The following is an 18,314-nucleotide window of genomic DNA, read 5'->3' as shown; positions in this document are numbered from 1 at the left end:
TTTTATTTATGAGTGCACTGTAGCTGTCTGTCCTTAGACACACCAGAAGAGAGCATCAGATCCTATTACAGATGGTTGTGAGCCACCATGTGGTTGCTGGGAATTGAACTCAGGACCTCTGGAGGAGCAGTCAGTTCTCTTAACCGCTGAGTCATCTCTCTAGCCGCATAATATTTCTTCCTGTGCTTTTTTTGGGGGGAAGGGTTAATACACATTTAAGTTTAGGACTTACGTTCATTTAGTATATTTGGAATTATTTTTGTTCTGAGGAATTTCTCTTACTGTCATCATCATTGATACCTTCCTGGTACTGTAGAATGGAGATTTTGTTCCAACTTACTGCAATAAGGAATTGACACAGATATGAATGATCCTTGACAAGTCATTTGCTAAAGATATCAGAGATTGCATAGAAGTGCTTTCACTAGAAAGGCTATCATCTTTCTTAACTATAGTGTGTTATTGCCTGGGGCTAAGAAATTAAAAAAAAAAAGACCAGACCTAGGTTTTCATAATACATTTTTATTATGATCTGAGTTCAAGGTTCTCTTTCTGCTTTTTACAATACATAAAACTGTTGTGCCAACTGGAAAAGGGGACCTAAGAATGTGAAAAAAAATAACCTCAGTACAGGAAAATATTTCATAATCTTAAAGTGTGAGTGTGTGTGTTTTCAGGGTCTTACATGCTAGGCAAGTACTATACTTAGATCCTCATCACTTCTTTTAATATTTTATTTTGAGACAGGATCTTACTGTCTTAGGTAGGCTTCGAACTTAGAATCTTCCTGCTCACCAGGCCCTGATTAGAAACGATCTTAAAAGTCATACGAAAAAAAGGCAAGAAGAAAAAAAAAGGGGGTAGGGAGTAGTCATACGGTGAGCTTAATATCGTACATGAATCTAGATACTCATCCCTTCTTATTCTGTTAGCAGAATAAGATAGACAGTAGGTAGGAAATCAGTACAAGGTGGATTCTGGTATAATATAGTTCTTACAACTCCCATCAAGAATGTATTAGATGGGAGTTGGGGATTTAGCACAGTGGTAGAGCGCTTGCCTAGCAAGTGCAAGGCCCTGGGTTCGGTCCCCAGCTCCAAAAAAAAGAAAAAAAAAAAAAAAAGAATGTATTAGATGCAGAAAGAGATAATCTATATACTTACTAAATTTTTACCAAAAATCCTGATAAATATGCTGACATCCTCCTTTAATAAGTGAAAAAAAATAGACTCTGTTGAGTTCCACAGCAGTTAAGTAGCAAAGTAGTTGAATGATTTCACCTTTGTAATACTACCTTTGGAGCAGATTTCTGAGAGGTAGAGATTATTGATCATTGTGGCTGACAATGGAGGGTTTAAGAAGAACAGAAATTATAATTATTTGGGGGGGTTCACTTTGGAAATGCATGTGGGGAAAGATTCTTGTCTCCTAGTATTATCTTGCCTTAAAGTCCCTGATGTATTATAAAATTTTGTGTTCCTTTATATTGCAGTTAAAGCAATGAAAATTTGAACTTTGTATCTATAAGTATAATATCAAAACACTGAAGGATGTTACATGTAAAGGGATTATTGAGTGACAGGGCTGAAAACTGCTGTGAGAACGAATGTTGGAGAGAGAGTGTGAAGCTCACCCAGAGTCTGCACATAATCAAGGAGTTTGAGCTCTGTGCTCTTGCCCCCAGTTTTGTCTGTCTGGTCTTTTTTCCATTTAGTCATGTGACGTACCATGGGACTGTAACACTTTCCATCCATGTCTCAGGGAGAATAAATGAGCATGTTCCTCTATAGAGGCCATCTCAAGAGGGAATTGAAGTTAGGCAATTTTGTAGCAGCCTTTCTTAACTCTGGCAACATTTTCATCCATATTCTCCTCAGTTTCACCTACTGATGATCACTTTTCAAGATAAAATATATAATTTTAAAGGCAAATTATTTCCTAAAACCCATATATTTCATAGGTGTCTTTTTTTTTTTTTTTTTTTTTTTGGAGTTGGGGACCGAACCCAGGGTAGGCAAGCGCTCTACCACTGAGCTAAATCCCCAACCCCCATAGGTGTCTTTGAGGGATAAGTTTATAGGTTTCCAGGTAAGACAAGCTTACCTTATTTCTGCTTATTTATTTATGCTTATTTATGCTTATGCTTATTTAGGTAAGTTCTTAACCTAGGCAGTTTCGCTTCTGAGGAACTTTTGATGACCATGGCTACTAGCATCTACTAGATTAAAGCCAGGAATAAAATCAAGTATCCAGTAATGACCATGACCTCCCCAACTAAGGGTGTGTCTTAGAATGTCTGCAGTCCCCAGGTTGAAAACCCCAGTTGCAAGTCTCTAATATGGCTGCCTGCTTATCTGCAGTCTTTATTTTCCTGTGAGTAGGGGAGTGTGCCAGCCTTGTGCAATGTTACTTGGGTTATTTTGCCCATGACTCAAGCCTTGTTATCTTGGGATGTATCTGGATGCTATAGTGCGATCATCTGCAGGAGAAGAGAATCCTGAAGAAATTAATGATTTACTGTTCAGCATTTCTGCAACACTTTGAAATTAAGCTGCCATCAGTTTTTTAAATAAAATAATAATAAGTTAAAATCTTGGGGCTGGAGAGATAGATGCCTCAGCAGTTAAGATTTCTGGCTGCTTCTCCGGAAGACCCAGGTTTGATTTCCACATGGTAACTCACAACTATAATTCAGTTCTAGCAGATTCAATATCTTCTGACTTCTTCCGCACCAGGCATATAAGTGGTACCAGACATACCAGCAGGCAAAATACTCATCGTATTAAAAAATAATAAAATAAAATCTTTCCAGGTCTTTGAACTTGATTCATGACCTTTGACTTTTAAAAATTATTTTTATTATTTTGCATTTTTATTTTATGTGTATGGATGTTTTGTTTTGTGCAGTAACACAGAGGCCTGAAGAAGGCATCAGATTCTTTGTAACTGGAGTTAGAAATGGTTGTGAGCCACCAAGTGGGTGCTGGTGATTAACCCAGGTCTTTTGGACAAGCAACCATTGCTCTTAGCCACTGAACCCTTTCTTCAGCTCTGCCCTTTGTCTGTCTGTCTGTCTGTCTGTCTGTCTGTCTCTTTCTCTCTGGGGGGATACTTTCTGAATCTCAAATAGAGTTTAAGAATAAACTAAAAATAGCTTTTGACCCAGGTTTTTTGATTGTAGGATTAATTGGAAGAAAGGGAAATTTCATTTGATGCAACACTTAAAATTGTGTGGGCACCCTGGAGAAAATTGTAGAGTAGGCACAGTATTTTATATTGTTCCAGTCTTACTCTTAATAATTTATGCAGCCTTTATGCAGAATTCTTAATAATTTCTCCAGCCTTTAGTCTAAAGAAAAGTGGGATTACAAATAGATAAGCTACAAACCCCAATTTTGGCTTAGCTTTGATTCTATGTGCCAGTAATTTTTAGTAACACTTGCCTTCTTAATAAACATAACTGTTACTGTTTGTACACATAAGAGGCAGAATTTAGAAGCAACCTGGGGTTAAGAATTTTCCATGGGGGATTGATTTGTAGTGAATCCGTCTTCATGTATAAATACACAGAGTCTCATTACTGAGAGAAAAACCCATGTAGTGAATGGAATAGCGAGGGCCAAACTGGTATGGCTCTAACAGTCACCTGGCACATTTAGGATGTGTGTTGTGTTCAGGGACTACTTGTTCACCAAGGCAGGGTAGGCTTAAAACTAATGGGGAGTCATGAGTGGTGGTACATACTAGTCAGGTTGATGGTGTGTATTAGTCAGGGTTTTCTCTAGAGGAACAGAACAGAGAGAGAGAGAGAGAGAGAGAGAGAGAGAGAGAGAGAGAGAGAGAGAGAGAGTGTGTGTGTGTGTGTGTGTGTGTGTGTGTGTGTGTACCTAGCTACCTATCTAAAGAGGGGATCTATAAGAGTTATAAGAGTTCCTTTACAGGTTGTGGTTCAGCTAGTTCAACAGTGACTGTCTCCTACAGAAAGTGTAAGAATCCAGTAGTTGTTCAGTCACGAGGCTAAATGTCTCAGCTGGTCTTCAGTATACATAGGAGTCTCCAAGAGCTAGGTTCTAACTCCAGGGAAGCAATGACTCAGCAGCAGGATATATGAACGACCAAGGAGCATGAGGGCAAGCAGGTGAAAAGCAACAGCTTCTTTCTTTAGATAAGCTTGTCCTTTATATAGGCTGCCATAGAAGGTGTGGCCCAGATTTATGGTGGGCCTTCCAACTTCAAATGATTTGGTCAAGAAAAATGTTTTACAGGTATGCCCAGGTGCTTAGATTTTTAGTTAGTTCCAGATATAGTCAGGTTGACAACCAAGAGTAGGCATCCCACCCATCACCCCAAACTCAAGATAGTTCAACTATCTTCCCGGTCCCAAAAGCTGCAAATCACAATTGTACAGATCAATATTATATGTAAAATAAATATATACTTTATCCTTACTACCTAGATCAAAACAAAAAAGAATTCCTAGTACTCCAGCAGGTTTCTCATGTCCCTGCCACTCCTAGTTGATGTTCATTAAAGGCAGTTATTTCTCTCACTTTAGATTTACTAGGTTGATTTTCAGAATTGTAAGTGGAAACATATTACTTTATGAGTAGCCATTTTGTTGGGTGTTTTGTATCTTTATGTTTTTCTTGTTACTGTGTAGCATTACAATGTATAAATATATTGCAATTTATTCAGTTTATAGTTGATAAACATGTCTCTTGTTTTTGGGTGGTATGAATGACATTGTTACATTCTTGAACTCATATTTTATAAACAGCAAACAAATTTTGTCAAAATGTATAGTGCTAGATTTGTATAGCAAATTTAAACAAATTTACACTTCTATATTGTTTTCCTTGTTTCTTTCTTTTTTTATCCATTAATTTCCATGCCTCCTTTTCATTCTCTTTTGAGACAGGTTCCCTGTAGTCAAGGCTAGCCTCAAACTTCATTCATAGTTAGGACTGGCTTTGAACTCCTTATCTTCTTTTCTTTCTCACAAGTGCTGGAATTACAGGCAGGCATCACTCCCACCCCTAATTTTTTCTGTAGTTTTGAGACAGAGCCTTCCTTACACTGTAGCCCTAGATGGCCTTAAACTCATGACCCGAGTGCTGGGGTTGCACATGTGTATCACTCCCTGTTGCTTAATTCATTTTTGTTTTCTGAGTTGTCAGCTCTTGTTTGTAGTTGAGGATGACCTTGACTTCCTTCCATTCTCCTGATCCCACCTCCAGAGGACTGAGATTACAGTCATGCCCCAACCACACCCAGTTTATGTGGTGCTGAGAGTTGAACCCCAAAGCCTCATGCATACTCGGTAACCCTTCTACCAGCTGAGTGACTTCCTCAGCCTTTAATTTCTTTCTCTCTATTTCTGAGGCAGAGTATCACTGTGAATCTTAGGCTGTCCTTGAATTCCTCATATTTGCAACTGGAATGACTATTCACTGTACATTTTTTATAAAGCCTGCAAAGTCATTGTTTTGAACTGCATTTGACAGATAGGGCTAAAGTGGAATAGATCCATTGTTTATTGATGTCTTAATGGCCCTTAGATTTAAAAACATTAGAAGCAAATATTTGTGGAAATTCTAATGGATGGATCTAGGGCAAAGATGTCATGGCAGACCTGGTTTTTGTCTAGTGTTTTGCTTTTGTTTTCTTGTCAAGAGTTGAAGAAAACAGGGTTGGGGATTTAGCTCAGTGGTAGAGCGCTTGCCTAGCAAGTGGAAGGCCCTGGGTTCAGGGTGGGGAGGGGGTGGGGTGGGGTGGGGTGGGGTGTTGAGGTTGAAGAAAGCCTGTGTGATTGTTTTGCTCAGTCCTTTTAAAAAGTGTTTTCACACATTTTCCCAGAATCTGTTTGGCTGTCAGAAACATGCAGGTTTATGACCTGCAAGCATAGAAGGCAGCTGATTTAGCTCTGTTTTGTTGGTATGTTAAAAGGCACTTGCAGCTTTCTGATTGATTTATTTGATACTGAAGGTTAAATATTGTTGTAATTTATTTCTTACCACACCAGGGCATATGGCTATTAAAGTATATTCTATTACCACCTCCTGAAAGAAAAATACAATGTTAAGCTTAGAAATTAAACTACTTAAGGCCTTTCCCAGGTCCTGACTTTTTTTTTCATGGTTTCTGCAAAGGCTTGTTTGTGAAGAAGGAAAAAAAGTTAACATCAGATAAGTCATTTGTCAAACATTTAGTAAGTGTTGATTATCAGTAGCGATTCGTTATGTTTTTTTTTTGTTGTTGTTGTTTTGTTTTTAACACAGGGTATTAACTCTGTAGGTGAGGCCAGAACTACTCCCTCTGCAGCCCCAACTGGCTTGGAACTCAAAAAGCCTGTTTTAGCTTCCCAAGTGCTGTGAAGCCCCATGCCCAGCTTCTATAGTGATTAAAGTGTGTGTGTGTGTGTGTGTGTGTGTGTGTGTGTGTGTTATATCAGTAAGTCAGAGAACAACGTTGTGGAGTCAGGTCTCTCCTTATACCTTACCTGTATGTGGATTCTAGAGATTGAATCTAGGTCACCAGGTTTACTTGGCAAATGCCTTTCTTTACCTGCTGAGCCATCTTGCTGGCCTTTAATTTTTTTTTCCTTTTAATAGTATTTAATATCCACAGAAACCTTGTGCAAAGGTAGAAGCCTTTTTATTTTTATTTAAAAATTTTTTATGGTGACTCACCTGATAAATAAACACGCACACAAATAAATAAATCATTTATTTTGATTTTATTTAAATGGGGATAGTCTTGGTATATAGCTTCAGTTGGCCTGGAACTTGCTATGTAGACCAGGCTGGCCTCAAAACTTACAGAGATCCACCTGCCTTTGCCTGCTGAGTGCTGGTATTAAAGGCACATGCATCACACCTGGCTCACTAAATGGATATTTGAATAAGAAAAGTAACTGTGCCAGAAATTCACCTGCTCTTCCAGTCTAGTTCTTATCCAGAATGGGAGTAAGAGTAAAGGGGGAGGGGAGGGGAGGGGATTTTCTAGTTTGTATTTTTATTTTGATGTATTTTTTTCCTTAAGTGTGTGCTTTAGAAAAAAAGGTAAAATTATGATTCATATCCAATATTAAAATTTAATATTAAAGACTTTGGGTCATAATAGGGAAACTTGTCACTTGTAATTAATTCAAAAGAGAAATCCTAAAAATACACATATTTCTATAGCAGAGATACTGAAAACGAACCCAGTGTGGTGGCACACACCAGTGATCCTAGCAATTGGGAGGTTGATGGAAACAGGATTTCTGTGAGTTTGAGACCAGCCTGGACTTCATATTAAGTAACGGGTTAATCAGGAACCACATAATAGTTAAGTCTTTGTTTCAAAGGAAAACAAAAAAACTAAGAAAAGAGACCATGGGGCTGGAGAGATGGCTCAGTGGTTAAGAGCACTGACTGCTCTTCCAGAGGACCTGAGTTCAATTCCCAGCAGCCACTTGGTGGCACACAACCCTCTGTAATGGGGTCCGATGCCCCCTTCTGGTGTGTCTGAAGAGGGCGACAGTGTACTCATATGTGTAAAATAAATAATTCTTTGAAAAAAAGAAAGAAAGAAAAGAGGTGAGACTGCTTTCTGCAAGTGGCGGGGATGAACCCTAACAAACTTTGTTGTTTACATGTGAAAATTTGTTTGCCTGTCCATCAGTTATCTACAGGTTAGAGAGCACTGTAATGTTACCGTAGGGTCAGAAGCCGTAACCCAGAAGGTGACCTAGATAATACTGACTTTCCTTGGAAGCAAACATTTCCCTGTTTGTTTTTCACAGATTATTAAAATACCTGAAACTCTGTGAGATGTTACTTTTAGACTGACTTCTTCCTTCACTGCTTATTTCTGTTGTAAGATGGGATGGTAGACTTAACAAAGGGTATCTGTGTATGTTGTAGGTCAGAGAGCAAGAATAAGTTCCTGTTCGGTTCTTGTGAACAGGATCTAAAGTCCTCAGTGCCTGAGTGACTTTGGTAGGTTGAGCATGTTAAGATTTCTTGCTCTAACACTAGCATTTTCATTGTAGGGGGAAGACTTCCACAAATGGTTAAAAATTTAGAAAGTCAGGCCAGGAGAAATGCTCAGCAGTTAAGAGCAAAAGCCCTTTTTTTTTTTTAAGGGGGCCCAAGTTGGGTTCCCAGCAACCGAATCAGGTGGCTCACAGCTACCTGTATCCAGCTCTAGTTAAATTTGATGCCTCTGTAGGCACTCGCACTCATGTGAATCATCTCACACAGACATGACATACACATGTTCACATCATTAAAAATAAAAATAAATCTTTGGTCTGGACTTCTTAATTCAATGATTAAATCTAGTATGGTAATTATATTTATCTAATTTATGATCTTCCTCAGTCATGATAAACTCAAAGAAATAAAAACTTTTATGAAGAATATAACATTATTTTAATGGATCTTACTTATTCAGTAAATTCATATTTCTAGTGTTTAAGGATTACTTTTCTACTTCTCTGCTAAGATAACACAACCAGTGCAACTTTTTCAGAAGGAAGAGCTTACTGGTGGCTCACAGTTCAGAGGATGAGTCTGACCATCACAGCAGTAGGCAGGCAGGCATGGCATTGGAGCAGTAGCTGAGAGCTTGTATCTGATCCACAAAGTGACAGGCAGAGACAGCTAAGTGGAAATGGTGTGGGCTTTTGAAACCTCAAAACCTAGTTAACACACCTCCTCCAGCAAGGCCACATCTCCTAATCCTCTCAGACTAGGGGCCAAGTACTCAACTATGTGATAGCCTATGGGGCCAATTCTCATTCAAACCCCCACCAAAGGGCAATACACTTCCTTTACATTTTAAAAGGTAGCCTGACTGGGTCTGCACAGTAAGCCATTTAATTATGATAAAATAGTTCAGAGAACTTTTAATAACACATTGGTGGAAGTTTGCATAGGCTAAGTGTGCAGTTTGCTCTTGATGGAGCTTGTCTCTTCTGTATCATCGCTAGTTGGTTGCAATGGCTGTTTGGTTTGTTGCTCAATTCTCACTTCTTCTTTAATGACCCCAGAGAGTTTTTCCTTTGGGCTTGTGATTTGCTTTTGCTGATTAACTCTGCTGCCTTTTGAGGCTTCTAGAGATATTTTCTTTTTTTCTTTTACCTGTTTACTCTGTGCTCTCAGGTTTTATAGAAAATGATATGTCAGAGAATCAGATTCTGGGCCTTAATTATAGCACTCTCAGTAGGTGATCTGGGTAAAACAGGTTTTTCTTTTTCTTGGTAGTTAATTTATGCTCTAAAGCTCAGAGTTTTTTGTAGCAGGGGAGAGATACAAAACAAATGGGGTTGGAGTTGAATGGGAAAAGGAAATGAATACTTTTCCTACCAAAAGTTAGGTCTATCATCCCCCCCCCCCCCCCCCCCCCCGTCTTCCCCCCATCGGAATGTGTGAGAAACAGGACCTTCACTTTGTAATAAATAAATTAGGTCTATCATCCTCCCCCCCCCCCCCCGTGTCTTCCCCCCATCGGAATGTGTGAGAAACAGGACCTTCACTTTGTAATAAATAAATTCGCCATACTGATGAAAACAGAACATTTTGTTTGTTTGCTTGCTTTTTGTTGAGACATGGTTTCACTCTATAGCCTGTCCTGGAGCTCAAACTCAGAGTGAAACAGTTTTTGGTTTTTTGTTTGTTTGGTTAGGTTTTGGTTTTTCTTTTCTTTTCTTTTCTTTTTTTTTGGAGCTGGGGACCGAACCCAGTGCCTTGCGCTTGCTAGGCAAGCGCTCTACCACTGAGCTAAATCCCCAATCCGATTTTGGTTTTTCTAGACAGGGTTTCTCTGTGTAGCCCTGGCCATCCAGAAGTTCTTTCTCTAGACCAGGGTGGCCTTGAACTCACAGAGATCTGTCTGCCTCTGCCTCCTGAGTGTTAGGGTTAAGGGTGTGCACTACCACTACCTGGTGAGAAACAGTTTTTAATATACAGTTCTGCAGAAAAGGGTGCCAGCATAGAGAAAGGTAAAAATGGTTGGTGTGGTGATTTGGTTCAAGATAGTAGGTTTGGTTTTGTTTGTTTTGCTTTGGTTTTTGGTTTTGTTTTGTTTTTGAGACAGGATTTCTCTGTGCAGCTCTGGCTATCCTGGGATCTATAGACAAGACTGGCCTTGAACTCAGAGATCCACCTGCTTCTGAGTGCTGGGATTAAAAGCGTGCACCACTGCCCAGCGGCGGTTTTTAAAGTCTCCCATTGTGAGAAATTTTAGCCTTCTTTTTCCTATAAGCTGGTATTTCAGAGAGTTATAGTCTTCACATTCTTCCTGCATAGGGTGCTCTCTAAATTTCCTATCCTTTAGGATGCAAAGCCTCATCTAATTTTCTAAGGCCTATCTTCCCTGACTGTGGACAGTCAGTCAAGAACTCTTGAGTTCTGAGGAAGCTGCCAGAGGTGAGAGAGAGGCCTAACACCTCAGCTTATCTGTGCTATTTTCATGAGATGAGCACTAAGTATACACTTGTACTAAAAATGTGTGGTAATGATTTATTTCTTGCCAAGGGAATAGTGGTTTTTCTTATGCTGGTGGTTTTACTTAGGGCTTTATGTATGCTAAGGCAAGGGCTCTGCCACTTCTATGCCTTTCTTTGCAGGATTTCAAAGTAGAAGATTCGCTGGGGATTTAGCTCAGTGGTAGAGTGCTTACCTAGGAAGCGCAAGGCCCTGGGTTCGGTCCCCAGCTCCGAAAAAAAAAGAACCAAAAAAAAAAAAAAAAAAAAAAAAGAAGCTCAAAGTAGAAGATTCAAATTTATAATCTGTTTATTTATTTATTATCTGTTCAAAGAATAAATATTAGGAATAGTTGATCTAGTTGACCTGGTGGATTGATGTGACTGATTTAGCACTTCTTAGGAAAGCTTGGTGAATTTATTTTCCTTCCTTCTCAAGAGCTGGTCTCAGTAATATAAGTGGGCTGTTTGCTATTTCCCTAAAAGAAAGAGATGGGGAAAGAGTCCTCTGGTTTTCCTTACACCTTGTACCAGGAATTGAACCTAGGGATAGTCAAGTGTTCTACCAAGTAGCTACCTTCTCAGCTCTCTCACCTTTCTGTTTGTGTTAATTTACTTTGAGACAGAGCTCACTAAGTTGCCCAGGCTGGTCTTGAACTTGTGCTCCTGTTTGAAAATCAATGTTTTGGGGTTTTCTGCACTAAGTTAACTTCTAGTGGGGTATTCTGAACCATGGTCCTTGAGTAATATTGATGTACTCCGTTGGTTTAGTAGAGAGTGGTGAGCAAGAAGTTAAATTCTTATCTGGGTTTGAGCGGAGGGGAAACACATTTTGAGATTAGTTTTGGGGCCTTAGCTTCTTCATTATTGAAATGAAGATTAAAGTAGATGAACTTTGAGATTATTTTAAATGATAACTTTTTATGACTTTGGAGTCAATAATTAAAAGAAAATAAAAGATTTTATCTGGATGATGTTTGCCTGTATGTATATCTGTGTACCACATGTGTACCTGTGGAGGCCAGAGAAGACTTCCATATCTCCTGAAACTAGAGTTACATGCAGATGGCTGTGAGCAGCAGTGTGTGTGGTTGCTGGGAACTGAACCTAGTTCCTCTGCAAGAGCAGCAAGCTTTCCTAACTGCTAAGCCATTTCTCTAGTCCCCAGAGTACTTTCTGAATTAATTCCATTTTTTTTAGTAGCAGGTAGCAGGCATGTAAGTTTGTAGTTTGAGAAAGCCACACCCAGAGTACTTGGCTTGTGTAGATAACCATTCTTGTCATTTGACAGTGTTGACTCTTTTGGTTGGGGATGAGGTAGTGAAGCTGTGGGTCCTTGCTTTGGCCATTAGGATTAAGTGAGATCTCGGGAGAAGCTAGGGGAACTACAAGTGTTGAGCCAGTGGATCTTCTGGTTTGCACCACTGATGGTTTGATTCTGAAGGGCAGATGATAGAAAATGAAACAGGCTCGTATCCCCTCTCAACCCTACTTTGCACTATGATCTTTGGATCTCAGTACTTTTGTTTGTCAAGGACACAATCTGCTCTGATGGCCTGTGATATGGCAGCTTGTGACTTGTCAGTTGAGTATACAGAGTTCAAGTGACCGGCCTTTCTTTTCCATATTCAGTCCAAAGCCACTGTGCCCTGCACAGCTTCAGTGGTAAAGATGTAAACATTCTAGGATCTTGCAGAACCCGAGTTCTAAAAGAATATAAGTATTACAATTATTTCACTTCAGTTGAATAAACGTTGAATTCCTAACATGGTAAAGCTGCTTTCAGGTACTCTAGCAGATAGGAGGCTAATATCCAACATATTTGTATTCTTCCTAGCACCGGGAGACCATGGATTATAAAATCTTTGAACTGTTCTCCCTCGTTGGGCTTAGTCTGTTCTCCCTTGTTGGGTTTAGTGCTTTGCTTCAGGTCAGACTAAATCACAATGCCCCTAGGCTGATACAGTTTGGCTGTGATTGTCTCATAAGAAATGGCCAACCCATCAAAGCATGCTAGATAGTTAGCACATTAGACATTCAAAGAAGACATTGTACTGTGGTGTAAGGATCAACCTTCTGTTGGAAAGTAGTTTCCCCAAAACTCTGATTTTACAGTAATATATAGAGATCAAGAAAATCGTTACCATTTGAATGTCTTCCTGGGTTAGTGGTTGATTTACTCTCTGCCTGAGGCTACTCTCAGCTGTGGCCGGATGTGTGCTTTCAGACACACAGGCAATTTGAGAGGTAGCTAGCTTATGTGTACATTAATATTGACCATGCAATCTTAGTTTATGATCCATTATTTAAAAACCAATAGCCAGTTGTTATAGGAGACAGTAATAGGGATTAAGTGTTAGATTGGGATTGAATGAGGCGATGTGAATATGAAAAAGAATAGACGGATCTCTTCTGAAGCAGATTGTCCTTAAACCTTAACAATGAAGCAGTCTCTACCAGGGAATGGAGACTGTGCCCAGGTGCTGGGGCTTGGAGCTTTTGAGGGCAGAAAAGGGAATTTTTAGGGGTGGAAGATTCCACATGCACAGTGGATCACCTGTAGTCTCAAGGTTATAAATACCAATGGAAATTGGTATGTTGATTTCTTTTTTTTCTCCCCCCCCACCCCCCCGGAGCTGGGGACCGAACCCAGGGCCTTGCGCTTGCTAGGCAAGCGCTCTACCACTGAGCTAAATCCCTAACCGGTATGTTGATTTCTTATGAGTCCATGGATCCTACCATCCTGAAGAAGATGTTATCAGAATGTCAACTTTCCTATCCAGAGTTTTTCAACGATAGTTTTAGGTTATTAGTTCTTAATAGATTTTTGTGCCGGTGGATATTGGTAGGTAGTTAGGTCTTTATACACTATGTACAACTTTAATTAGATGTGAATGATACCGCATAGCTAGAGTCGAGTCTGCCCTGAACATAAATTAGAAACAGAAAGCTCTGGATGTACCATTGAATATAATGTGTTATGCAATTTGCCCAGGGACACCGAGCACTGAAAGAAGACTGGAAAGGTTCGTTAGGGTTGCAGCTCAGTGGTAGAGTCTATGCCTGGTATTCGAGGAGACCTTGGTTCCGTCCCCAGAACTGAAATAGCAAGAGAGAGGGAAGGGGGTCGAATATTGAGTTAGGAAACCTAGGCTTCTGGCCTTTTATTCTGTTACAAACCTGTTTTTAGGAGCACAGCATATCATTTCAAACCCATGGGGCCTCTGCTTAAAGTCAGGATGTTTATGTTGTACTTGATCACTAAGGCTCCCGTTAGTTTCTAGAGTCTATATTGGAGTGTTGCATCAGGACCCAACCTGGGGCTTGTTCTGGTTTCAAGACCCAAAGGAGCTGCCTTTTTTTCCCAAGGAGATAATACTAGGCTACTCCACAGGACTGTTCAATGGGCTGTCCATGTGGTGAGGTGCTTCTTCATAGGGGAATGAGCCTGTTGTGTGTAGCAATCCAAAGAGGACATTAGGATGAAGCCAAAAGTAATTTCCGTGGTCACTTAGTTGCCTACAAAACACTTGTCACAACCTGTTTTACTTTGTTATTATTCTGTCTTTGGAGATAGAGAATTTACAGGACTCATTGTCTAACTAAGAACCAACAGGGTTGGGTCTAGAGAGGTAACTAAGGTCTAAGAGCGCTGATAGAGGACCCTTGTTCAGTTAGTTCCCAGCACTCACGTTGGGTGGTTTATAACCACATGTAACTTGGAGGGATGTAATGTCTCTAGCCTCTTCAGGCACTTACACTCACATGTGTCCACATGAAAATTAAAAATAATTTTAAAAAGAATTATTGGCACAGTCACACTCTTGCTGAATTTAATTTTGTAATTGAGTTAATGAGTGATGTATTTATACTGTATTAAGGCTTTTGAACATTTGGTTTTCATTTCCTGGTTCTTTGCTTTGCCTCTAATGTTCTGTTATTTTTCATTCATTGCCATGAAGAATTGGCCTCTGATGTCATCTTTAAATCACTAAAATGTAATTCTATGTGAGTTAAAAATTAGTCCCACCACTTATAGCACACGGTTTGGTTTATCTCTGTGCTTTGATCACAGCTTTGTCCTGTGTCGTCTCTGGTAGAAATCAGAGCTTCCCTTTGATAGTGACAGACTCCTTGGTCTCCCCCAGCCTTTTGCTGGAATTGCTGTTGCTTTGTCAGATTGAAGTTGTTGATAGCAGCAGTGGACTCTGGGGAATGGCCACCTGTTGTAGATAAGTAGTTTCCATGGGTAGCCCTCAGGGAACCTAAGACTTGCCTAATGTTAATTGCCTGTCAATAATCCAATTACTAAAGGTATTGTTTTAGTCCATTTGGAATGCTGTAACATAATGCCTTAAACAGAGTGGCTTAGAAACGACAAAACCTTATTTCTCTGACACTGGTGGAAGCTCAGAAGTCAGAGATCAAGGCAGCATACATAAGTTGAGGGCCCACTTGTAGGAGATGCCACTCAAAAGAGTTCATACAAAGGGTGCCTAAACTGTCTGCTGTGACCTCACTTAGAAGGAGCAAATCATTCCCTGAAGTCTCTCTTCTTGTAAGGGGAACCAGTTGTACTCAAGGTGGCTCCTCTGACTTTATGGCCTCTGAGGAGTCTTACCTCCTGATAACACTGGCTCAAGGATTTGATCTCAGCAGAAATTTGGTGGGGGAACGGAAGCGTTTAGTCCATAGCTGCTTCTAGAAAGACTTGTTAATTACCTGTTCTATTTGTGAGGGTTCATGTTCTTAATAATAAATACCCAAGAGGAACCAATCTCAGATCAGTACCATCTTTTTTCTTTTCTTTTCAAAACATCCTCTAACTGCTTTAGCTTTATTTTCCTTCTAGTCTTACTGTAGTTAATGGTACACCACTTAACTGATCCCTCAAACTTGAATTCAAAGTTTGGAATCATGTGAGTTACTCTCACTCCATAATTCTCGGAAAGTTACTGTTCTTGTTTCCTTTCCGTTAGTTACTATGATAAAACACTGACCAAAAGCATCGCTGATTTGGCTTACATTTCCAGGTCACAGTCTGTTGTTAATGGAAGTTAGGGCCTGAACTCGAAACAGAAGCCATGGAGGAGAACTGCTTGCTGGCTTACTCACAGACTCAAGTTTAGCTAGCCCAACACACACATCAGCCCCTTTCTATACATTTCCCTCTGAAGGCTTTTGTCATTTATATATGGATGTATAAAATATGTATACAAAAGTATAGGGGCTGGAGAGGTGGCTTAAGAGCACTTTTTGCACTTGGCAGGGGACTGTGGTTCAGTTCCCAGTGCCTACATAGTGATTTATAACCATCTCCAATTACAGGGCATCCCACGTTCTCTTCTGACTTCCTCTAGCACCAGACATGCATGGGATACACTGATACACATGCAGGCAAAGCACAGAAAATAATTTAAAATGTAGATACATCCCCCCTTTAGGTTATAAGTTCACTGGGAATAAGGAACTATGCATTTACCCGAGTTTATGCCACCTTTGGTGCCATCAAAATGTTGAGTGAATAACAAATGATCTAATAAACTAAATTTTCAAGATTTGTAAATAGGGTTAAGAACAGAGCCTTTAAAAAACCACAATGAAAAGGACAGTCTTAAAGGCCCTACTTGGGGTAGGGGATTTAGCTCAGTGTGTTCAGTCCTGAGCTCCAGTTGGGGGGTTGTGGGGGAAGAGGCCCTACTCAACTTTGTAGTCAGGGAAATAAATAGATGATCAGATTGCAAGTCAGGCTGTGATAAGCCTATCATAAATTAATTCTTGACAAACTTAAAGGAACTTAAAGGGAGAGATTAATTTTCATGAGTAGCCAGATACGGTAGCTCCATTCTGTAATCCCACTACTTGTTAAGTTTAGGAAAGAGGATTTAAGTTTGAGAGCTGCTTTGCTTATAAAGTGAGTTCAGGACTAGCCTGGCAACTTAGTCATACTGTCTCAAAATTAAAAGTAAAGAAGGGTTTGGGATGTAGCTCAGTGATAGAATATTTACCTGGACCTGGCGTTCATAAAGGAGGTCCTAAGGTCAATCTCAAGAAGGATTTTGACTGATCCTGGTGAGTTTACAGGTGACAGTTTTGTTGTTTATCTCAGACACTGTATGGGATACAGTAATAGTAAAATACTGTGACAGACTCCCAGTAGGTAAGTGAGCATTTAGAGCAGGATTAGTTGAATCTGGCTCTGTGAACTAAGAATGACTTTTACTTTTTTTTTTTTTTGAGACCGAGTCTCATGTTGTCTAGGCCGGCCTCTGAACTGTGGTACCGTTCTGGCCTCGGAGTGCTCGGATTGTTGACATGAACTTGATTTTTACATTTTCAGATGGTTGGCCAATAAAGACTATTTTGTGATACAGCAATCATATGAAAGTCAGATTTCAGGGTGCACTTAATTATGCTGTGTAGGAACCTTAGCACGCTGTGCACTGTCCCGCAGCACCAGAGGTGAGTAGCTGTAACAGAATTAGTTCATGGCGCCAAAAATCATCAGTCTGGATCCACACGAGCTATTCTGTTTATGGCTAGACTAGAGAAGGGAGGAATTCAAAGAGTAGAGAAAAGGTAGTACTCACATTGAGAATTGGGTACAGAGGAACTGTCGGGAGTACAAGCAGTGAGATAAAGGTGATGGCGCACATACATGGACTTGATCTAGATTAGTCCTCTTATTTTACAAAATGAGCAGATCAACGCTGTATCAAAGTCCAGGCGGCACTGTCAGGCTGGAGCGCCTGGTGTGTAAAGTTGAGGGCGTAGAAGACGATAAAACGATTGCTGAGATGGAGCCTCATCAGAGTAACAGCTTTGCCCTTGAAAAAATGAGAATTGGGCAGAACAAGAGCAGACTTCCCGTCCTGAATGTAATGTTTCTGTTTTTCTTCTTATATTTCTAGAAGGACTTCGAGCCTTATTTGGAGATTTTGGAAGCATATTCCACAAAAGCCAAGAATTACGTGAATGGGTACTGCACCAAATACGAGCCCTGGCAGCTCATTGCGGGGAGTGTCCTGTGTACTCTGCTGGTAGTCTGGGTATATGAGCTTATCTTCCAGCCAGAGAGTAAGTAGCCTGCCCCTTCTGTAAAGGTGGACAGGAGTCTCATCATGGCCAGTGGGTTGGAAGCATCTCTTTTGGTTTGGTTCTGCTTTTTAAAATCTGTTTAGGTGGAAATAGACCCTAATTTAGGAACTGTGAAATTGTTAGGACTTTTGGGTTAACTGTTACTATTTATGGTTTTGTGGAGGGGTTTTTGTTTGTTTGTTTGTTTGTTTGTTTTCATTTGTAGTTTGGGTAAAAATTCCTTAGGTATTAGTTACTGTAAAGATTCACAGATGTCTCAGAGTACATGTTTTTCTGGTACTAGTTTCTTCCTACAGCATAATTATGTTGAGATTTCCAGAGTAGGAATGTATTGCTTTCATTTGTGGCCTTCCTTTTCATTAAAGAGCAGTAGCAGCACTCATAAAGCCACCACCTGGCTACCAAGTGGCCTCAAGGATGTCTGTGTAAGTAACACATGCACAGCCCTTCTTTGGAGTTAACTTCTGCTAAGGGACAGTAGTACTGACTTGTCAGATGGACTTGAGAAGAAGAACACTTTCTCAGGGGCTTCACACTTCTGAAGTGTGAACAGCTCCTGCACACCCATCCCTTCCCCACCTACGCCTCTAGGTGACTGACTTGACGCTGTGAGTGATTTTCTCCCCGCAGGCACTGCTTGGGGAGCTACTTGATTATCCTCACATCTGTGTAGTAGATGTTAGCAGTGGCTATTTTGTGACGTTCCCTGGCCTTTCCCCACACTGCTGATATCTTGAGTAACTTC

At 40.2% G+C, this 18,314-nt stretch overlaps 1 protein-coding gene across 7 annotated transcripts in view; it reads left to right on the top strand.

The window, feature by feature from the left end:
• Positions 1–18,314, top strand: part of Sgpl1 (sphingosine-1-phosphate lyase 1) — a 46,285-nt gene that overhangs the window by 2,766 nt on the left and 25,205 nt on the right. For all 7 annotated transcript variants that reach the window (XR_015644544.1, XR_015644542.1, XR_015644543.1 and 4 more), the window contains exon 3: positions 17,383–17,548. Coding sequence is in view for 4 of the 7 variants with exons in the window: in NM_001434568.1 (NP_001421497.1) it covers positions 17,383–17,548 (166 nt within the window). In the remaining 3 variants the exon portion in view is untranslated. The remainder of the gene's footprint in view (positions 1–17,382; positions 17,549–18,314) is intronic.

Source organism: Rattus norvegicus, chromosome 20 (genome assembly GCF_021556685.1).
Source record: "Rattus norvegicus strain SHRSP/BbbUtx chromosome 20, alternate assembly SHRSP_T2T, whole genome shotgun sequence".
NCBI lineage: Eukaryota > Metazoa > Chordata > Mammalia > Rodentia > Muridae > Rattus > Rattus norvegicus.
Note: the sequence above shows the minus strand (reverse complement) of the source record. Positions and strands in the feature narration are given on the sequence as shown.